The 24,729-nt window shown below is 36.0% G+C and overlaps 1 protein-coding gene and 2 long non-coding RNA genes across 3 annotated transcripts in view; 1 reads left to right on the top strand and 2 right to left on the bottom strand.

The window, feature by feature from the left end:
* The first annotated feature begins 8,635 nt into the window (after nt 1–8,635).
* The window catches only part of LOC128202718 (protein usf-like), a 40,644-nt gene continuing 24,550 nt past the window's right edge, over nt 8,636–24,729 (top strand). Inside the window, exons 1-3 of the mRNA XM_052903797.1 lie at nt 8,636–8,711; nt 15,329–15,475; nt 16,318–16,530. Coding sequence (XP_052759757.1) covers nt 15,374–15,475; nt 16,318–16,530 — 315 coding nt within the window. The 5' untranslated portion in view covers nt 8,636–8,711; nt 15,329–15,373. The remainder of the gene's footprint in view (nt 8,712–15,328; nt 15,476–16,317; nt 16,531–24,729) is intronic.
* Nucleotides 18,140–19,130, bottom strand: LOC128202728 (uncharacterized). The gene is made up of 2 exons (XR_008255808.1): nt 19,037–19,130; nt 18,140–18,558 (listed from the first exon to the last, which is right to left on the bottom strand). It is a non-coding gene; the product is annotated as an uncharacterized LOC128202728 (long non-coding RNA).
* Nucleotides 20,388–23,773, bottom strand: LOC128202724 (uncharacterized). The gene is made up of 4 exons (XR_008255801.1): nt 23,362–23,773; nt 22,757–22,915; nt 22,374–22,511; nt 20,388–21,940 (listed from the first exon to the last, which is right to left on the bottom strand). It is a non-coding gene; the product is annotated as an uncharacterized LOC128202724 (long non-coding RNA).

The following is a 24,729-nucleotide window of genomic DNA, read 5'->3' on the forward strand; positions in this document are numbered from 1 at the left end:
CACACTAAATGAAACATAATTCTGCATCATGTGTAGTAAGTTGTGATACTTGTTTTCAATTAATGCAATGTTTGCTTAAAAGAGCAAACAAAATGGGCGAATAGATGCACAATTCAGTCCAAAGACCAATGAAGGTCAGCAGTTTTATAAGAAAATGATATTATCTCAAAGCCGCAACAAAAACGGCATGAAAGAAATTCAATTCAGAAAGAAACAGTTCATCAATGAGCTATTGAAATAATAATGACAGGTTTGTATTTGAGGTGGGGAACCCACTTGAGGTTTTTCAACTATGTCAGTTGAACAATGTGGGCTCATATAACTTGATATTACATACCGGGCTCACATTACCATTTCATTACGCGCAGTAAGTTAGAGCTAACCTGGGAACCCACTTCAATTTTTGATTTGTATATAAAGTAAAATTTCAAAATACTTGTTTAAAATTTCGTCAACTGTTCGCGATGACTGATTTCTTTCGGAAAGACACCCCTCATGGAATGATAAAAATAATATTTTACAAGAAATACTTTCAGGCGTATATGGCGAAAATATTAAATTCTTAAAAGAACGTGGTAATTATTGACGGATTCGCTGGTGAAGGGAGATATGGGAATGGATGGGGAAGGAAAATAGAAAGCTATGGCTCTCCACTTATTATACTGATGGTGGTATTGCAGTTTTACTGCAATTATATTGACAGGAAAGAACGGCAAAATGAAGGTACCACATGGGAAAAACGCCATTGCGCTGCTATCCGTCAAAATACCGAAAGTGAAATTGGAAAAACATATATTTATCTTGGAGAGAAAGATGAAAAAATATTTCAAGCCTTGAAAAGAAATATGCAAACATACTTGCAAGCGTTTTCCGATCAGTTGTGGATATCTCAGAAACCGACAACGATGTCGTCATAATGCAGGTGATCGATTTCCAGTTTCCTATTACACTACATCTTCAAAGAAAAGAGTTTGCTGAGTTCCAGCGTGAAAGTTTTCCTAAATCAAGGACTCTGACTATTCTTGATCCTTTCGGATTCAGTTTTACCCCCAATGGAACACGTACGGAAGTTTCTTGACTCAACTAGTGAAGTTCTGATTTCGTTTATGAGCAGTTTCGTACATAGATTTTGTGAACAGAGTCCTGAGGCTGTTGCAAAGCTGTATGGCATTGAAACGCCAGTCGGAAATCTTAATGTTTTTGCTAGAATCGTTCGAAACAACGCAGGAGGAAACCGATCCGAAAACCCGATAGCTTGCACCAGAAGTTATATAGAGCACATCAAAGATTACACAAGGTCTGAATATGCACAAATCTATGAACAAAGAGGACGAAATAATTGTGTTATATACCATCTTATTCACTTCACCAATCACATGAAGGGACTAGAGGCAATGAAAGAAACGTTCAATACATGCACTCAATATGAAGATGAAGGCGGATTCAGAATGTCTGACTATAAGGTACTGGTTGAGAGAAATGCGCTCTCACTAGGAAATAGGCAAAACGAAGAAGAGCTAGCAAACACAATATTTCGAAAATATTCTGGAAACAAATATACGTTACAGTCTATATACCGTTTGTTTTCAGAAAGAAGGCTTTGAAGCGCCTTGAAAACGAACCCAACTCAAAGATAACACGTGTTGTTGATACAAGTAATAACCAAACGGAACGTAAAAGCGGCACTTACCCTGACTGGGGTGAATGGAAACTTACATTTCGAGGCGAGGCATGATCATGTTGAACTAATTGTTATTTTTAGTCATATGTAAACAACAGAAATATCAATACAAGGCATGGTACAACTTAAATAGAGAAAATTAATATTTTCATATGACTATATGTTTGATCTATATAAAGCTTGTACTAAATCTTTGGGCTTATTTTTAATATAGAATGTGGGGTTGGGTGCATAAATAAGGGTTTTGAGAGACGTGCTGTTGTTAGTTGTTGTTTTTTATGGGGGCGGGGGTGTTTGGGTCAACAAGTATACGCTTATTCTGAATAAAGGTATTTAGTTTATTACACAGATCTTCTATTATACTGCACTTCCAAAACATGTGATGTTTCTTCATTGCTGGAGCACATGTCGCATTGCATGTTTTGCATTTGAACAAAATTTTGCTATGGTTTTATTTATTATTTTGAACTGAAATGCTTGTATACATTTATAAAATTATAGCTATGTACGGCATTATGTAATTTTCCTTCCAATTGTACTCCCGAAAACTCTCGTTTTTGTTTGTGCTTTATTAATATATTGTTATGATTATTTTTTACCTGTGTTGTGTGCAGAAATATTGATTTGTTTTAAGATTTAATTAGTTCAAACATTGACGCTTATTCTTGTTGGAGATGTTCTATTTGGTTTGGGATCATTGTTCATATAGTGTGGTATACTATTAGTCAACTTTAAAAAAAAAACTATAGCCTTTTCTTTTAAACTTCCGAAGTACTACTGTTTTGGAATAGTTAAGTTTTAAGCCCGACGTCATACCAAATTCGGATTTAAATATATTAACTTTTGTATGACGATTCATTTCTATTGTTGAAAAATGTAGTTTCTCCTGAAAATAAGGTGGGTTATTTTTTTTTTTTTGGGGGGGGGGGGATTTGTTGGTAGTAATCAATGTAATCGACAAACACCATCAGCCGTCAATATCTCTTCCTTTGATGAAACCGGTTTGATTAGGTGATATTATTGCATCTGTTTTTTGCAATTGTATTTATAAGTTGCTATCTTATAGACTATATTGAGAAGCCTTAGTGGACGCCAATTTGAAAGTAAATCAAGCCTGCTTAAGAGAAATAATACCTTCATTTGTAGCTCAGTAAGGGATTGAGTTTCGAAGGAGAAGTTTATATATTTTATTAAGTACTATCTTCTATATCCGAAATACATTATAAAATTCGACTGTTAACCCATCTGAACCAGGCCTTTTATTTAAGTTCATATCTTTTTATGCATATGTGCATTCATATTCAGTTAACAAACTTTTCACATTTTTTTCTTCATTGTTTTATGTTTTTAGCATCAAACAAAATAATTTTTAATTTTGGTTTGCGTCTTTTTTTAGAAATGTAATAACAATGAGTTTGTTCGATTAAAAAAAGTTAAATATCGGTTATGTGTACATGGGGCAATTGTAAATATAAGATGCATATTTCTTATATGAATATTTATGAATGTTTAATGTCATAACGCTTCTATTTTATTTCAGCGTTTGACTGGAATATTACTATGATGATGATTTGTATATTGTTAAAATTCCCTTTTTACCCACCATGCTAGGGAGACTATGTATAACTTTAATACCCTTATAAATAAACCATTGTCTAAAGCAGCTGTGTATTAACAAATAACACCCTCATTAAGAAAAACAACAAATATCAAACATATTTCAATATCAAGGAATTTTATGTTGCCTTTCTTACAAAACTTCTTGAACCAATTATTCAGATGGTGATTGATTTAGAATTCAAAGAAATATCCAGTTTATTTTCAAAATCAACAAGGCAAGGTACCTTGTACTTTACGAATTAATATCAATGGCATATATATATAACATATTTCAACACATAGTCATGCTGCGTAAGCAAGATATAAATTCCGATTACGAGGAACCCATACTTTAAATATTGTGAAAAACCATCGAAGTAACCCAGCGTACACTTATTTATAGGTTGGGAATTTTAGAGGTATATATATATATATATATATATATATATATATATATATATATATATATATATATATATATATATATATATATATATATATATATAAGACGTCTAGGTAAATACTTTAACGTATAATTATAGTTTACTTCTTTAAATACCAATATACTTACACTTATTCAGTAACTTCCAATAAACAGGTAAAAACCAGTGGTGTAGAAGACTGAACTTCAAATGTGTTCTTACAGCTTTATTACCATCTGTTTTGGATAGCGCGTTAACCCTGCGGAAGTCCACACAAAGTCTAACTGCGCAGGATTTCTTTCACACTAAAACAATTAGGGACGCCCACAGAGACGTGCTCTTCCCTTCTGAAAAAGTCGTCAATAGCCCGTTTTTCCTGGGCTGTGTACGCCATTTGACCTCTCCGAGAACGCTGCTTAATTAACACCTTTCCTGTCGTCGACTGCTCAAGAAGTATACACAGGTGGCTTGGGACTTCCTGCGATTTCGCACATGGCAGGTTATTTTCTCGTGTCTCCGTAGGCGTAAGCTGTTAGCCTCGAACCGGCAGTAAACTGGTGGAAAACATGGCCTCAGGATTCGCCAACACACTATCAACACGTTCCACGGGTTCCACACCTTCACCCGCATCCTGTCGCAGCGACACATCAGTGTGGAAAGGATTAATTACACTTATATTGCATGTTGTAGGTCCGTTTTTTGTTCACCAACGTCGACACAATCATGAAACGGGATCGCTCCTGAAATACTTAAGCAGCCTCCATTCCATAATTTGATGACAAGTCAAGGCCGGCAATGTCCAAACGCGTCTACCAAGGCCTCTGATAGCGCCGGCACGCACGTTTCTTTCGCTACTGTCACCTTGCATGTCTTTGCCCCGTTGTTTCCTTTTAGACATGGGAACTCAACAACTCCGATCACGCCCCCACATAGACACAAATCCACTGGACCATGCACCCCTCCCATCAGTAGATCATATCCGATCATAGCGCGTCGTCATTTATGTCAACGTTCAACAACTCCTCTTCAGTGACCAGGAGCCCCGGTGTTGCCTTGAACCGTTCTCCTTGGAATACAGCCGGCTCCTCGTAACAACGCCGTCCCGCTTTAAGCCGGCCTCTCCGTGGGTTGCATTGGCTGAAAAGCACGAACAGATAGAAGAGCGCCTATCTCTGCCGTAAATACAGGAAGGACACCACCGACCTTTACCTTTATGTATATTCCGTCACATAAATCTCTGGGAAAACCGATTTGTGAATGCACCATTTTATTCATTTCAATATACAAAATCAAAATTAACACTTAAATTTCCCCTCCTCTGACCTCGAAAGATGGTCTCTCATTTTTTGGGAAACTATTGGCTTCTTTAAAACCGGTGTTACGCTTCGGACATTCTCGCGCAAAATGGCCTACATTGCAAGTGTATAATTCGCCATACCGCTACCCCTGCTAATTAAGATACGGCTGCTGCTCGAATTGCTTCAAAAGACGCTTTATAAGTGCCTGCTGCGCCTAGTCTGTCTCAGATTGCACTTCCGGCTTCGGAAATTATGACCGTTCGCCTGCCTGTTTCGAGGAACTGTTTCCTGGAAGCACCTTCTACTTCGGTTTGGTCGCGGCGGTGTCCTTATCAGTCGTTCATCCGGTTAAGTAGCGTTTCCAGTCGTTTCTGGCGTTATTCCGCATTTGTATTCAATTGACCACATGATACATAGCTTCATCAATATTTTTGGGCTCCTTGTTGAACTCGCAGTTTGGTCCAGTAAGACGTCAAGAAAGTGTCGCCCTATATCTTCATCGCGGGTCTACTGGTCTCTGTTCCGGCGGGCTTTATCGTAAAGGTACTTTAGATCTGCCGCATAATCTTACGCGGTCTTCCCTTGGCGCTGAACACTCTTGCTGAAAAGAACAGTGTAGGACTGTGAAGTCTCTTATCAACTGTAAACAGTTTGTCATCTCTGCAACTAACGTGATGCAGTCATTAAATAGTTGAGGGGAAGCTAAATAAACAATCGCCCTTACAACAAGTGTACGTAGCCGCTACGGCGATCATTGCGCTCCAAATGCGCTACTATGGCGTCAATCGATGTATGCATGACAATAAACCAGCCCGATAGAGTATAGAGTCTCAGATTGAGAACGAAAAAAATGGAGAACTGATGGGGATATCGTTTTTATCGGCAGTGCAAAATAACACGTCGAGAGCACAGTTTGAGCGCCGTGAATACGCAGTGCACAAGCAGTGTGCGCGCCGTGACAACTCGATGCACGCAGTTGAAGCACCATGAGAGCGCAGACAATCGCCAACTAGAACTCAGTAGGAACGCGATAGAACGCCATAAAACTCCGAAGAAACGCCAAAGCATTGCCATCTTCATGAAAAATTTCCAGCGATCTCATGATGCTCTGGGAAATTTAACAACGCCGTGCAGTTGCAGCGACAACGCGGCTCCGGCGTTACAGGGGCTTTAACTTCGATGTATGGAATTCACAACATACTAGTATTAGTATCATCATTTATTAATCAACTATCACGTATTTGACGCGATACCGGGACAATTGTAGCACTAATACTCGACAATTGGCGACAATATATGCCAAATTTGGTGATGCGTATGCTTATTTATACTCGCATTGATGTTTTATGGCTTAAACCGTTACTTACGGTTTAAGAAAAATGCAAAAACATCCATTTTGGGGCGGAAATATGAAACTCTGCGATCTGATCTTTTGTCATCAGTCTTTTATCACTGGTTTGCAGATATTTACGCAAATATATGCTCGTTTCGAGACAAAAAATAAAAAAAGTTGTCAAAACGTTCAATCTGTGAGAGTGTAGCTATAAGATAACATCAGTATTATCAAGTGATTTTATATCTGATAAGGGTAACCCGGGTGGGAAAATCCCCCTTGTCCGTTGGGGGTCCTGGATTTACTAGTTTGATCCACTAACCGGTTAAGATGCAGTGCTTCACCGCACACCGCACCTGCGGTGAGCAATAGGCAATAAATGTCAGTCTGTTATATTATTTGTCTACACACACAATGCTTTCAGTGGAGTACCATGACATCATAACGATGAATATACAGTAAAACTGCGATCGCTCGAGGACGCCGGGGTCCGAGCATAAACCTCGAGAAAACCGATGTTTCGAACAACCCGAGTTTCAATTTTGCAGTCTGTTATGAAATATCTTTCAGTGTATTTTAAATTTGAAGTCTTCAAACCGACATGTAACACCTTTAGGTATTTTACGCATTCTCTTGACATGACGTTGCACGGGGTTGTGGTCTTTTGATATGTGAGAAACAGGAATACCCGGAGAAAACCCCCTGACTAAAAATGATTTTTTTGTAACTAAAGGGACAAGCCTAAAGATTTTAAACACAAAAATAATCCTGAAGACGCATTTCATTCAACATAATTAAATGGATTTGAAAATATTATTGATATTTTGCAAACAACATTGATCTACATCAATTGCAAAAACAAAACATATGCAACTGCAAACACGACGCAGCATCTTGCTAGGAACTGTCATATTTTTTTATCTGCAAAACTTGACAAATAAACTGCTTCATTTAACAATTTAGTTCGATATTTGTTAAATCTAAAACACAAAAGCTTCAGTAACGTATAATAAGCAAGAATTTTTGTTTAGAACTCACTTACAGCGAAAACAGAACTTTACAACAACATCTTGGGATGGCTGAAATCAATCGTCACAACTTAGCCATCTCCGGGAAGCTTTGGGATAGTTGTTATTTTGTCGAATTATGACCGAGGTGTTCCGATTGGGCTAAGATGAACGTAAGAGGCTGTGCCGTACGAAAAAGCGTGCTAATTACGTCATGAGAACAGGACCACCTGAGATACTCCACAGTTTTGGAGAAGTTTATTTTTAATGTTCAATATTTTAGTAACATCTTATTAAATCTACTTGTGTGATTGTTATGACAATTTTACAATAAACATTATCGCTGTAATTTCTAGAGTCATAAATGCTTGTCATTTTGTCTGGTTTAAGTTCGTTTCATGTGTTTACTTCCAACCATATAATTTTTGTTTTGTAAAATGAAACAGCGTAAGATTATTGTTTTTTCCTTGGAATACAGTATATCATATTGATAATACTATTCATAAGTATTATAATTTAAGGCTTTTTAACCATAATATATTCAAATAGCTTCTGGTTTTAGGTAATGCACCAGTCAATTATAACCACGCCCCCCCCCCCCAGGTCCGGGGATTAGCGGGGACTTAGACTTTCGGTCCATCCAACCCCGGGTAAAATCCCGGCCATGCGGAGACGACCAGATGGTAAAATCCCCGCCAAATGCCCCCACACCCAAGGGACCTTAGGTTAGGCCCATTCCCCGCTATATTTTTGCGAACACAAAACCACCGCATTCACCCGGCACTGCGGGGCCACCTGCAAGGTAAAAATACGGTCTATTTTCAAGGCTATCCCCGGTATATCCCCGGCCCTGGGGGCCGTGGTTACATATGACTAGTGCATAATGGTTAATAAGGTTATTTATCATTCTTGTTATCATTAAACTATACAGTTGGTAGGTTCTCTGTGCATTTCGCTACATTCACACCACCAATTCTTTATCATTTATAACTTACTTCATTCCATCTTACTTTGACATTTAAAGCGATATATATATACACACAGTCTAGCACACTTTTTAGATAGTTCACATAAGAACATGTGTAGACTAAAACAGCTTAAAGGTTGATAGTATGTACTTAACACTAAATAAATGTTCAACTGTATTGAATCAAACCATTTATGTTTTTATGCATACTAACAACCTTTAAACATTACTTAAATTTGAGGTATGTCCCTAACATTTGACTAAGATAATAAAAGTGTATAGCTTTATTATTTCGCATGCACCTAAAATTCACCTTATAATAACCTTCAAAATCAGGTTCATTTATGATAACTTAAACTAGTGACCTTATACACTCGCTACGGTGGAATCTAAGATTAAAGAAGGTAAGCGAATTACTTTGGATGAAAATTATGTAGCTGTGTGATGTTAGCTAAACATACGACATTGGATATTGGACATTCAAGATCGAATGTTGTGCTGGCTCGACATTGGACATTGGACATTCAAAATCGAATGTTGTGCTGGCACAACATTGGACATTGGACATTCAAAATTGAAAGTCGTGCTGGCACGACATTGGACATTCAAAATCGAATGTTGTGCTGGCACGACATTGGACATTCAAGATCGAATGTTGTGCTGGCACGACATTGGACATTGGACATTCAAAATTGAAAGTCGTGCTGGCACGACATTGGACATTCAAAATCGAATGTTGTGCTGGCACGACATTGGACATTCAAGATCGAATGTTGTGCTGGCACGACATTGGACATTGGACATTCAAAATCGAATGTTGTGCTGGCACAACATTGGACATTGGACATTCAAAATTGAAAGTCGTGCTGGCACGACATTGGACATTGGACATTCAAAAATGAATGTCGTGCTAGCACGACATTGGACATTGGACAAAGAGATTTCAAAAATGAATGTCGTGCTGGCACGACATTGGACATTCAAAATCGAATATTGTGCTGGCACGACATTGGACATTCAAAATCGAATGTTGTGCTGGCACGACATTGGACATTGGACATTCAAAATCGAATGTTGTGCTGGCACGACATTGGACATTGGATATTCAAAAGTGAAAGTCGTGCTGGCACGACATTGGACATTCAAAAATGAATGTCGTGCCAGCACGACATTGGACATTGGACATTGGAATTTCAAAAATGAATGTCGTGCTAGCACGACATTGGACATTCAAAATCGAATGTTGTGCTGGCACGACATTGGACATTGGACATTCAAAATTGAATGTCGTGCCAGCACGACATTGGACATTGGACATTGGAATTTCAAAAATGAATGTCGTGCTAGCACGACATTGGACATTGGACATTCAAAATCGAATGTTGTGCTGGCTCGACATTGGACATTCAAAAGTGAAAGTCGTGCTAGCACGACATTGGAAATTGGACATTAAAAATCGAATGTTGTGCTGGCACGACATTGGACATTGGACATTCATAATAGAATGTTGTGCTGGCACGACATTGGACATTCAAAAGTAAAAGTCGTGCTAGCACGACATTGGACATTGGACATTCAAAAATGAATGTCGTGCCAGCACGACATTGGACATTGGAATTTCAAAAATGAATGTCGTGCTAGCACGACATTGGACATTGGACATTAAAAATCGAATGTTGTGCTGGCACGACATTGGACATTGGACATTCATAATAGAATGTTGTGCTGGCACGACATTGGACATTCAAAAGTAAAAGTCGTCCTAGCACGACATTGGACATTGGACATTCAAAAATGAATGTCGTGCCAGCACGACATTGGACATTGGAATTTCAAAAATGAATGTCGTGCTAGCACGACATTGGACATTGGACATTCAAAATCGAATGTTGTGCTGGCACGTTATTGGACATTCAAAAGTTAAAGTCGTGCTAGCACGACAATGGACATAGGACATTCAAAATCGAATGTTGTGCTGGCACGACATTGGACATTGGACATTCAAAAATGAAAGTCGTGCCAGCACGACATTGGACATTCAAAAATGAATGTCGTTCTAGCACGACATTGGACATTGAACATTCAAAATCGAATGTTTTGCTGGCACGACATTGGACATTGGACATTCAAAATCGAATGTCGTGCTGGCACGACATTGGACATTGGACATTCAAAAGTGAAAGTCGTGCCAGCACGACATTGGACATTGGAATTTCAAAAATAAATGTCGTGCTAGCACGACATTGGACATTGGACATTCAAAATCGAATGTTGTGCTGGCACGACATTGGACATTGGATATTCAAAAGTGAAAGTCGTGCTAGCACGACATTGGACATTCAAATTCGAATGTTGTGCTGGCAAAACAATGGACATTGGACATTCAAAAGTGAAAGTCGTGCTAGCACGACATTGGACATTGGACATTCAAAAATGAATGTCGTGCCAGCACGGCTCATTGTCAATATTTCGTGTTATAATACGTAAAACCAGATAAAGTAGATGTAGGAACGATTACATTTATATTTTTTGGAATCATCAATGCATGTGTATATTTCCATATGTCATCATATACTGTGAATATAATTATCTTCACTGCGTTTATAAATGGTACTGTATGTGTAGCAGTGGTGTGTAAACAATTAAGCTGATTAAAAGTATGCCATTTCGAAAGCATTATCACTGTTTGTCTGCATATAATCCACGACCATTCATAAGTATATTCATTTGAATCTTTCCCTGCATATGTGACATCATGTCTATCTGAATTATGCTTAAGTTTCAAAAATTGCGATGGAATCGTAAAGCCAATGCTCTCTTGGTGTTTATAAATTTATAATGAGTCATTGCTTTTGTGATCTCTAACCATTTTCAAATAAATTGAAGACAATATCTCAAAAAAAATAATTCGGAAAATTGCATGTCATCCGAATTAATTTAAAGTCGGTAGAAAACATTCATTCATAAAACATGTCATACATTAATTTGAATGTGCCAGCACGACTTTCAGTTTTGAATGTCCAATGTCCAATGTCGTGCCAGCACAACATTCGATTTTGAATGTCCAAAGTCCAATGTCGTGCTAGCACGACATTCATTTTTGAAATTCCAATGTCTAATGTCCAATGTCGTGCTGGCACGACTTTCACTTTTGAATGTCCAATGTCCAATGTCGTGCCAGCACAACATTCGATTTTGAATGTCCAATATCCAATGTCGTATGTTTAGCTAACTTCACACAGCTAAATTATGTATACTATTCGTTGTTCATTATCTTTTCAATGTTTCTACTTCACATCTTATATACGTATAATTTTACTTTATTCACTCATGTACATTATCTAATTAAGTTATTAAAAGGAATAAGAAAGTTTGAAGTCCATTGTATTCAACTCACAGGCTGTTGTATTCAATGTTTAACTGACTATTTTTAAACGATATTGTCTTGAAATGAGTGCTAGAAATGGTATTCAATATTAGTATTAACTGGATCTAAGAACGATGTAGCTTATTGGATTACTTGTTAATAACTGACCAATATAGTAAAGTCAATGATGTATAACAATAAGACCATATGACCTTAGGTTGTATTTTGAATACCAAAACTAAATGTTCGCGTTTGAAGCACATTGCTTTGACCATTTATCGATTTGCACATTTTATAGTGTCCATTTAACGTTGATATTCAGCCCTATTATCATATCGTCTGTTTAATTTCATATCATAGTTGTCGTATTGTATTATCTTCAAGTGCTTTATACTTGTTTTTCGTACAGTAATATTCAAACGTGTCTATCCACGTATTAAATTAAGTTTCAGATAAGCTCGTTTCACTGACTGAATTGAAGTTAAGTATTGGTTGCAGTCGCATTATCAATTTTTTTGTGAAAGTACACACTAATAGCCTTTAACGTTGTTTAATGCTGCACTCTCACGGATTTACCATTTTTACTTTTTAAACTTTTTTATTCTTTGTCCTGAAAAGAACAATTTTTTGCGTAAATATCTGCAATGTACGTGAAGTTAGCGGTCTAGCGGTCTAGCGGCTTGAAGTTAGCGACCTAGCGGCGTGAAGTTAGCGGCCTAGCGGCGAGAAGTTAGCGGCCTTGCGGCGTGAAGTTGTCGGCCTAGCAGCCTGGCGGCCTAATTTATTTTCTCTATTTCAAAGCAATTTCGCTTCAGAGTGATAACCTGTGCAGTAAAACAGTTTATATATTATTTTTTGAAGAAAATGCATGTATACATGCTTTTAGATAGGATACCATTTTAGGCCGCCAGGCCGCTAACTTCACGCCGCTAGGCCGCTGAACTTCTTGATCGACTTTTTTGAAAAAATGTTTATAATCGCTTCAGATTGATAATTTGTGCATTAAAACAATTAATTATTCATTGTTTTAGTAGAAAACGTATAGAAAAATGCTTTGAATAGAAAACAATTTAAGGCTGCTATGTTAATATATGATTAAAAAACACTTTGATTAATCATTGTTTTCCAAAAAATGCATTATCAATTGCTTTTAAATGGAGAAAAAATAGGCCGCTAGGCTGCTAGGCCGCCAACTTCACGCCGCTAGGCCGCTAACTTTACGCCGCTTGGCCGCAAGCCTGCTAGGCCGCTAGGCCGCTTACTTCACGTACATATATCTGCAAACCAATGATATAATATTGCTGACAAAAGATCAGATCACAGATCTTTATATTTCCGTTCTAAAATTAATGTTTTATGGTTTAAACCGTTACTAACGGTTTAAGAAATAGGCATAACACCTCAATTTTTGAACTTGTATAACAACTCTGCGTTCTATTTTTTGTCAAAAGTCTTATATAACTGCCTTCCATAGATTTTTGCAAAAATTGGCTCGTTTCAAGACAAAAAAAAATGAAAAAAGTTGTCAAAACGTTCAATCTGTGAGAGTGCAGCTTTAAGTGGTCTACATTATTTTGTGTAAACTACCCACTAAGTGGGTCAGCCACTGGTTATATCTATCGTTTACCTGATTTAAATCACTAACAACTGACTGCTGATTTACTGAAACAAAACTAATTGGCACATTTAAAGTATGCTGCCTTCCCATTGGACAAAAAATATGTAAACCACTCAAAGATGTACATTTTTTTTTTCAAAATTGTAGTTATTATTAAGATCTAACTTGTCTCGCAAATTTTAAACCGTTTACTCTGCAAAATTCATTGCAACATTGATATACACAAAGAGCCGGAAAGGTTTATATTAAACGCACATGCACACAACTGGCATATAATGTTTAAGATTATATTGGAACCAATTCGATGACAATACTATTCAAATTATTTAACGCAAATTGTCTGTCCATACTGACTGATGTTTTATTTGCAGTACCTGTGGGTTTAAATATCAACACACTGGGCGTTCATTTGAGGTGAAATGTTACAGGTTTTTTCCTAAAAAATTTATGTTTGTGTTGAGTACCATTCAACCATGATGCTTAAACGAAGATTTGCGCTGGAAACATAATGGTGCTGTAGAAGATACAATGGTCATTTTTAATAAGGATAAGTCAATTATGTAATAGATCAAGAATGGCATGTTATGGTCATGATTCTTATACGATATACAAATACAGTCAAAACTCGTTATGTCGAACTAGATATGATCTAGATTTTTTGGTTATATCGAACAGTTTTCGAAAGATTTTTTTGTTAGATATTTTTGTATTTCGGTTATATCGAATGTTCGTTATCTCGAAGTATTTCCAGAGGTCCACACGACTTCGAGATAGCGAGTTTTGACTAAACCTTCACTATTCATATAGGGGGATACGCAAACACACGACTAGAGGCTTTGTCAGTAGCCAAAATATTTTAAAGTTTTTCTGAAGGTCTTTAATAAAGGTTACTTTCTTGTTCATTCCGAATTCATAGTTATCTCTTCTAAGTTGATGCCCGCTCCGATAAGACTAATCAATCTTTATTATTATGGTTACTTGTGATCATAGACACTTTTTAATTAATATTGAGGCATTAATTAAGTGTGAGGCTGTTTACTACACAATTGGTTTAAAGTCCTATTGGCCTTATTTTATAGGCTTACATAGCGTATTTTTATAAGCACAATTTTGTACTTAAACTGATTTTTATGTTCAATAAAATGTCTAAGTGTTTATAAAGAAGTTATATTAGATAAGTTATCGGAGAATAAACACAGTGACCTTAGATTAATTATGTTATAAGAGACTTAAATAGTTTCGAGAAATCGGCCCCAAGTGAAGTCCTACTCCGTTGACCGTTCCCATGCAACAACCTTGGCTGGTATTCAATATTGGTCTTAATTGGATCTAAGAACGATGTAGCTAATCGGATTACTTGTTAGTACTATGAATAAAGTCAATTATGTATGACCATAAGATTCACTTATTAATAAGTTGAACATTGATTATAAGCCACCCTAATTACTACTGGGTATTTATAAAGCCTTTCTTTTATTGTTTGTCGACGTCGTGTGTCTCTCGTTTAGTTCCTGGTACAACTTCTCTTTGAGCCTCAAGACAGGTTCTATAGGGATCTTTTTGACTACACTAATTGTCCCTGTAGTTTAAAAGCACAATCAAAGTACTTGAAGCACTCAAGGGACGTATTGCCAGTTAACACTGTTCTTAACCATGTTGCTCGGTAAGACAGATTGAAATGTCGAGAGTAAACGAGTACGAAAATTCCTCAAATATTGGTGGGATTATTATGGTGCGAAACGACCAAGTTCCGCGAACAAATTTATTTCACTCTTAAACATTTTCTTACGCTTAAAATCGAACTAAAAACATTGCCACTATCTTATGTTATTCATATAGATTGTAAACATAACTGCTCATGACTATGTTTTCGTCCGCCGTATGGAACTCTTTTCTTTGCGGAGTATTATTGCGGTTGCCAAAAATAGAAACATCTGGCCTTTACGTTAACTGCACGGCCGTGGTAAACACTCACTAAGCTAACATTGGTATTATTCAATATTAAAGTAACAAAGCAATCATTCTATTTTGTCCAGTAGTTCAGACGCCTTCGCAAAGATAGCGTGCACGTGCAAAAGGTGATGACGTCAGTCAATATTCCTTCCACCCACCCGGCAGGGACGTTACCCGGCGTGATTCATGGGAACCCGGCTACCAGCCACATGGGGCTTATCGTTTTACAGGTACTTCCGGAATAACGAGGCAATAACATTCATTACTTTGTCTTTCTTGCATTCAAAGCAGCAACAAATGATAAAACACAATGACTGCACGATACACATGGATAGTTCCTCTTCGGGTTATCTTTATTTATTTCTAGGCATTGTGCCTAGAACAAACAACGATATCCGAAAGCGTCCGTAACGAAGTCACGACTATGTTTGCCGAGAGTATTAAATCGGAAATAAGTGATAATTCACATGATGGTGATAGGTTAACACTTTTTATTTCAAAATCACGGAGATGAACCTCAAATGTGAATGTTATGACGTTTAAAAGCAGTTCAAACAGTGCATCTAAAACAGGCCTGAAAACGTTTTCTTGAATACCGGGCGTGTGTTTCTGGCAAGTGACCAGTGCTAGAAAGAACCGTTGTACTCCCCCATGTAAGATGTATCAAGCGCTACAACGTGCCACTTCTTATTTATTTCTAGCCAAGCCTGGTTACCGGCTTTCGAGCTTGTCCGCGGGTTGGTTATTTTTCCAACCGGACCGGAAGCACATAATAGATTCAGGACTTAAATAGTTGAAAACGCTAAAGTACTAAATGACTGATGGGTCCTAAATGATTTACAGTGATCAACTATCGTGTTATTTGGTAGAAATGCCGTGTTTTTTGCACCTTTCTTTCAAATTAAACACGGAATCCTTCATAAGCACCATTGCTTTCGATATTTACTCATTCGTTTCCGTAAGTTTAAACAATTGTTAAAACTGTGGTACATGATATTTGGGATTAAGATTGCATCTTTAATCAAACAATTTGATAGTTCCGAACTCAATAACAGCATATATTGCTTGTAAGGAATGGTGGGGAATGAACGAACAAATCGTTAGAACTGGTCGTGAGTTGGCGGAAATGGGCAGATTCGCTACTCTGGTTCCCGATCTATATCGAGGGAAGATCACAAAGGACTATGAAGAGGCCGGTCACCTGATGAGCGGGCTGGATTGGCCTGGAGCCGTTGAGGACATCCGAGCTGCCGCCTGCTTTCTTATGGGCAAAGGATGCAGAAAGGTTTGTTTCGCTTTTAATTAAACTTATATAAGGCAGATAGAAAATCAAAGCGCTGAAAGCGCTGCAAGACTGTCGGTGACGTAACTGAAGCAAGCAAACACTACCGCAAAGTTCTTTCAAATGAAACGTGATCAAATTATTTCATACAAATGATGAACACTCTTTAAGGTAGATGAAGAAGGATAAATGTGACTATAATAAGCACAAATATATTGGCCCTACTTAATCATGTATCCAATGGCCTACAAGATTCTTAATTCAAATTTCCTAATTTTGAACCGCTTTAAATTAGTTAAATGCATATTCATTCTGTTAAAATTGCTTCAATTTATGACGTCGCTTATAACAGTTTTAGTAAGCAATTACATTCCTTCATTTCATTAGGGTCTGTTGAAGCCAATGTCTTTAAAATGCAAATACAATACAAACTATACCCAAGATTCAAGGGACATAATAAAAATATAACTTTAAAATGATGCTCTTTCAAGCCTAAAAATGCCTCCCAGAACTTCTATCAACAGAGTCCACATATCTACAAAATTTGTGCTGGAGTTACTTTCTTTGATATAAAAGTGAAAACAAATCTGCATGGTGCTGTGGCATCATACCATGAAAAAAACTAATATCTTTAAAATTTGTTTTCTATTTTGTTTTTATTATACAAGTGTTAATAAATCTGCATGGTGCTGAAGAAAAAAAACTAATGTCTTAAATTTCAAACCTACAGCATTAATTAGCGCCATGTTATATGAATATATCAAGAATATCTGGACAATTGAATGAAATATGCATGGACCGAAATGACAGCTGTTTTTTCATTGACAAAAGATGCCTTTGAGGCAGTTTTAAGATTATGCTATTCAAAGTATGAGGGTAGTTGGTACAGTTTTCACTCGTATTCAGATGATGGCTGATATTTGCTGATAAACATGTATCCTCTTAGCAGCAGGGAATAAGTAAATGACATAGTTTTAATGACCAATATTGGAGTTGTGACCTTGACCTCCAAATCCAAAGGGGTCATCTGCTGGTCACCCCAAACCTAAATTTCAAGTTTGAAGGCCATGGGTGCAGACTTTGTCGAGTTGTCACACAGGCAAGCTTTTTGCGTTCAATGGTTTGTGACAAATCAATAGGGCTCACCTACTAGTCAGGCCCAACCCCAAAGTCAAGTTGTTCAAGGGCCATGGTTGCAGGCTTTGTCCAGTCATTATTAGTACAACCTTTTAGCATTCAAGGTCACTGTGACCTTGACTTTTGACCCAATGACCCCATAAATCAATAGGATCTTCTAATAGTCAGACTTAGCCTCCATGTTGAGTTTGAGGGCCATAGGTGCAGGCATTGTCAACTTATCAGTCAGATGTATGGTTTGACACCTTCCTGTTCAAGGTCACTGTGACCTTTGACCATATTACCCCTAAGATCAAAAGGGGTCATCTACTGGTTAAACCAAACTTTCATGTCAAGTTTGACAATAGGTCTAGGAATTGTAGAGTTATCACCCGGAAAAGCTTTGGTCTACTGTCAGACAGACGGACGTAGCGGCCAACATGTGCAAAGCAATATACTCCTCTTCTTTGAAAGGGGCATAATAAATTGAAATTGATTAAATATTTTTGTTTATTATTTTAATTAACTTACACTACATACAACAAGTACCATTTTGATATTTTCGAATGCTCATTTGGGCATGTACATGGGTTTTGATCTGACTATGAACATGAAACTACATAGTGATGTTCCCTCCTATCAATTCTAAATTTAAATAACCATGAGAAAAAAGAATGTTTTCACTGCACCATGAATAAATATGTCAAACAAAATAAATGTCAAGTTATTCAAGATTAATTTAACACTGTTCTTTTAATGATTTCCGTGCATTCCTGACTGCAGGTTTTTCCCATTTTCCCACACAGTTATTTCATATTGGCCTTACAAGGTCAGATCTTGAGTTGGGTCTTCATTGCTGGACACTATCTCTTTATCTCCACAGAAAACACACTGGTGCAAGTTTCACTGCAACAACTGCAAAAAAAGTTATATTATATTCTAACTGAACTCTGCATCAATATTCAATTATTTTTTATTGGATTTAGGAAATGTCTTTGTTTTAAAGGGTTCATATAAATTAATGCATTTTTATCAATTTAATGCATTATCATGCTGGACTCTTTGACATTGATGGTTAAAATAAAGAAGGCATATGATTTGTGTACAGATTAAACATTATTAATTATAAATGTGTTCTTTAATTAATAGACAATTGGCAACAATTTCCCCGGTTAAAAAAACTTACATTTGTATATCAGCAGATTAATCATTTGCATTTCTTTTGCTTTGATCATTTAAGTCAAATGAGTTAGACATGATAATGCATTAAAATAAGAAATATATTTTTGGGCATCAATCTATAGTGTGTGCCTTCAATCTAGAAATAAATTTCTTCTCAACAGATGCTAAATTATAAAAAAATATATAAACCAAGATTTTGATTATGACATACCTGCATAGTTAGTGGTCTCCATAACTGCTCAGAAATGCTCCCTATGACAAACTAAGTGCTGGTGTATGGCTGGGTAATAGTGCTGCTCCAACAACCAATAGCGCAATTCTTCCTACAGGTGGACCACCTCCTCAATATGGTTTCTGTCATGGCAGTGATAACAGTATGTGACATGCCCTTTTCTACTTTCCAGAGAATGAATCTTCCAATCTAAATTACAAATTTAAGAACAAATATATACATATGCACATGTAATGTTGTTAAAAACAAACCATTTACGGTAGATGCCACAAAACTATAAGATTTTAGGTGAAAATTGAGCCAAATCAAAACGTTTAGTCATTTAAAGCTGCACTCTCACAGATTTACTGTTTTTACAACTTTTGTATTTTTTGTCTTGGAATGACCTATTTTTTTGCTAAAATATCTGCAAACCAGTGATATAAGACTACTGACAAAATATTAGATTGCAGACTTCCATATTTCAGGTCGAAAACAAAGGTTTTATGGCTTAAAGCGTTACTAACGGTTTAAGAAAAATGCATAAAACATTTTGAACTTAAATATAAACATTTTCTGACAAATTTATTGTCAGCAATCTTATATGAATGGTTAACATGCATTTTCACATAAATTGGCCCGTTCCAAGACAAAAAATAAATAAAGTAGTCAAAACGTTCAATCTGTAAGAGTGCTGCACTCTCAGTCACAGATTGAAGGTTTTGACAACTTCTTTTACTTTTTGGCTTGGAATAAGCTAATGAAAAGCAGTATGAAAACTGATGAAATAAGACTGCTGACAAAAGATAAGATCATGTTTTTTATATTTACATTTGTAACTATTGGTTTTATGGTTAAAAGCATTACTAACGCTTTACTAATAATGAGGTTTTTGGCACAGAACATCATCTTTTGACCGTATTAAAATAAGAAAACAGCGTTCCAATATTTTCAGTTGTCTTTTTTGACTGAATTAATATAAGAAAGCAGCGATCCCCCTTTTCCAGTTATCTGTTATGTCCAGTGTTCAGAAATTCGCATAAAATAATTCATTACAAGACCAAGAAATAAAAAAAGAGTTGGTAAAACAGACAATCTGTGAGAGTGCAGCTTAAACATATGTGTCAATGCCTGTAAAAAGGGATACAAAGGTGCAAAAATGACATTTGCTCTTTTTGGTAGTTATTTATAGTGTACATCCTTAGAAACATTTTGGCGAAAATTTGAGGTCAAAAGTACTTTTGTTGTTATGACGATTTAAAGAAGCACAGGAGTCGATCAATTTATCAATGAAAGTGTCAAAAAGTGGCATATTTTTAGATAAAGAAATAAAACAACACATTTTTTTTTATTGTCTTTATATAATTTGTAGTTATATATCTTACACAAAATAACATATTATTGAACTGGTGACAAAATTATTGTAAAATTATGATTGAAGTTTTAAATGGCAATCAAAATGTTACCATGACAACCACAATACGATGCAATTTAATACTAAACGTAAAAGGGATCACACACGCCGCTCTTGAAAAGTACTCAAATAACCTAAGCATGGGCAGACACTTTACAAATATATTTTTAATTTTTTTTATTCAAAATGTTTAAGACTTTTGTTGCTATGGTGATTTAAGTCCAAGTGGGGTCAGTGTACAAAATCTATTCTATTATCGAAATATGAAGAAAATGTACATCCATAAATAGGTATTTTCATGTATCTATGCATTTTGTAGCTATGCTTATTATACACATTATAATTTCACTAATGGACAATCCTGTAATAAAAACAATAAATGTAACAAATATACACAGAAACGTTGCCATGGCAACAAAAATAGTAGCTAAAAAATACACAGTAGTGTATTTATTGTCTCTGTACATGTGTTTGAATCATTATTTCTTAAAATATTATAAGTTTACATAATGCAATATTGTATTTATATATATAAAACATTATACTACACTAAGAAACAAGTTGTAACCATGGCAACCACAAGTATCAATTATCAATACATTAATGTACAAATCAATTCTAGAAGAAAACTTAATGACAATAAAAAATGATCATATTTGCATAAGAAAATTATCACTGCATGATTTGTTAATTATCACTGCACCATTTGTTATAATTGTCAATGTTACTGTAATTTGATGAAACAATGATATTAGGGTTCTTGCAAGAGTTATGGAAGGTTTCTGCACCTTGTTCTTTTTTGGAAGCACCCGTCATGAAGAGTAAGATTGGCAACCTCCTGCCTTCATAGAATTAAAAGCTTAAGACTGTCAAATATTGATTTTGTTTTGATAACAACTTTATATAACATTCATAAGATTATAAATACACACAGGCTTTACATATTTGGCACTTGAAACCTAATAGTACTTCAATTAAACATTATATAATATTCCTAACATTTTCTGTAACATTCAAAATGTTAGAATTCTTCACAGCTAAATGAAGGGTGTCTTATTGACACATGGAAACCTGTCTCTTTTCTGTGGCTCCCTGTCTTTCTTTAACCTGGCTAAACCCCTAAGAGGTTTGTTTATATAGTTACAGTAAATATCAGCTTCTAATTTCTACAGATTTCTTATACTGAGAAATAATGTTACTTATTTCTGAATGACAAACACTAGTCCAAACAAACAGCTCTAAAAAGTTAATTAACAGGTTGTACAGTTTGTTCAATGCTTTGGTTGAGACTGTCTAGGGCACACTGTCTTTTTCAATGTCTAATCTGCTGTATTCTCTGCTCTTGTCATGTTAATACCACTGCCATTAAAAATCTATCCCTTGAAGAATTCGGAAAGGAGTTCAAGGTACACAACTGCTCTGGTTTCTTCAGGTAAACTAAACCATCACCGATGCAGCAAACCTGCACTGCACAAAGCCAGGCCTGTTTGCTGAAAGTATGGATTGATAGAAATTATGTCTAGTTCAGTCATATTTTGAAATCACAAAAACACACAAAAAAACAAGCTTATATAAAGATCAAGATATCATGCCAGTGTTTTGACAATGTCAGGAGTTACTTGGCTAGTTTAAACAGCGTTTATTTTTGTTTAACATTGTTGAAAATTTGAAATGTAATATAGAAATAACATACAGGAAAGTTAACATATACATTCTTCCTCTGGCAACAGGTATGCAAAGATGTATTTTATCAATTTCAACAGTTATTGAGTTATGGTCAAGGTTATTTTGTTTACATGTAACTGACACCAATTAAAAGGTTAATGCTGAGGTGAATACTCTTAAAAATCTAGGGCTCAATTCTGTTAGGTAAGTATTAAAGTACTCTACTTTAGGGTTTAATGTGAACATTTTATTATTTACCTGCTAAGACCAAAGAGCAAATTTCAGCTTTTCTTCTCCAAGCAATGGTACTTGAAGAAGTGATCATCATGCTCACAACAGTGTCTGCTCCCTTCCCCGGCAATTCAGTCTCATCAAAGAAATAAACAGCTTTTTGTCCTGCAACATTTGATACCCATCTTTAATTTATAGATGCTATTTTGTTTATCTAAAATATTGCATGATTTCAAAATAAATTATGGAAACCAGTTAATTATTCGGTATAACACAATATGTCTTCTGATTACGTATAACAAGGTTGTCATGTGTGCAACCAAAATTCTTCTCCTTGCTTGGAAAAAGCTGTCAATCAACAACCGTTTATTAATTTGTGAACTTTTAAGTTATAAATAACTAAAATGTACCCGAGTGCTCTGCACATACTCCAAACTACGATGACACCGCATTTCCATCAAGTTTTGAACAATACTGGACCAGTCGGTTGGGCATGATTGGGGAAGAAGACTGGCAGGCAATGTCCCAACTGTAATGGAGGGGGTCGGGCAGGGGACATTGATACTGTCCTGAAATAAGATAGCAATATGATGTTATGTAGTGCACTGTGATCTCTTGTCAATTCATTATCGTTGTTATCAAAACTCATAAAAAGATTTCAATTATCTACAATGTTATCAAGGACAGGTTGAGTGTTTCTAGTAAATGAAGGTCATTCATAAGTTACACAAATCCTTAATCAAAATGTCATCAGTGTTGTTGACATGTCCATCAGGAACACTTTACTCCCATGACAACAAAAACATATGACTCGGTATGATGATAAATTTATATAATTATACAAGTTCATTCATTGTTATGGACAATGTGGTATTGAAATGAAATAAAACCGCCAGTTCAAGCCATTTGTTTACTTCCGGGTTTATGACAATTGACGAATATTTTCGCCTTTTTCTATATCATTTTAACATAATAAATTTTAAAATTAAATTTATACAACTGCAATGATATTTACCTGTCAAAACTCGACAGAAGCATCCTCGAAAAGCAGCAAATGAAGACAAAAAACGTTATTGTTTGAAAATTTCTTGTTTGTCAATTACCAACTGGAACATTCGGAACTCCTCGGCCATTTTATCGAAAACAACCTCGGATGTATATGGATGGTTACACACTCAAAAAGTGGTACGTTTAAGTCCGCTGCAAGTAGATCGCGTAGTAATTTTATTTAGCAGTTAAACTTTGTGACTTAACTCTTGGGATTCTTCATTATGTTTGCTATAATACAATTCAATGACAATAAATTTAAACTTAGATCAATAAATACAACTCTAAAACACTACATTTAACTAATGATATAATTCAAAAATTTACGAACTACTTCAACAGATGTACCGGCATACATCCGAGGATGTTTTCGATAAAATGGCCTAGGAGCTCCGAATGCAACTGGAAATTACGTATATGCATATGGGAGATAACCTTGTTGTTATTATAACTCGTCGCTATCGGTAACATCGTTGTCGGAGAATATGTATATTTTATTGATGCAATTTAAACAATTGTTGTACGTTAAAATTTATAAATCTAACAAAGAAATGGTGACTTATACCAATTAAAGTCAGTGAAATAAATCAACAAAACTTTAAACACGTTTTTCTCGAAATTGAAATTGCCGACTTTGTACCCCTTTCTACAGGCGTCGTCACATATGATATGCATTATCAGCCAAGTGCAGACCTACTCACATCCTGGCTACACAACCAGTACATTCATTAGCTTTACTGATTCGAACCAGGCACATTTATATTGGTAGACTAGCATTTTACCATTCTGTGCTGGCCAGTAAAGTTCTCATTTGAATTAGAATTCAAAATGTATATACCTTTGTTCATTTTTTTTGCCAACTCTGTTTCAACTGAACTTCCTAAATGAATGAGATGTTTTAAAAAATAATTACAATATCTCAGTAAATACCTGCATTTATGTGTTTCTTGTGCAATCTGTCAGCTTTGGTAGGCTCAGGTTTCATTTTGTCCACCTCAATACTTGTAATCTTCTAGTCTGATGTACTGCCATCCAATTTTTAAGTCAGGTCAGGCAGCCATTTCAGCTTTGTTCCAGTTGATTGTATCAGATGATGTTAACAAAACTAGCCTTGTATCCAGGCACTTCTCAATCTGAAAGTTTACAAAAGAACATGGCCTGTAATATTTAATTAAAAAAATCATAATTGTTTACTCATGGATGATGGGCTCTAAAGTAAACCTTTGAGAAAAGATGCTACTGGTATGGTGCTTGAACCTACGACCATGTGAACACTTGCATGGAGATCTGTCAAACTGAGCTAACTGGGTAACTGATTTTTAGGCAGCTCCCAGCT

This window comes from Mya arenaria, chromosome 9 (genome assembly GCF_026914265.1).
Source record: "Mya arenaria isolate MELC-2E11 chromosome 9, ASM2691426v1".
NCBI classification, from domain to species: domain Eukaryota; kingdom Metazoa; phylum Mollusca; class Bivalvia; order Myida; family Myidae; genus Mya; species Mya arenaria.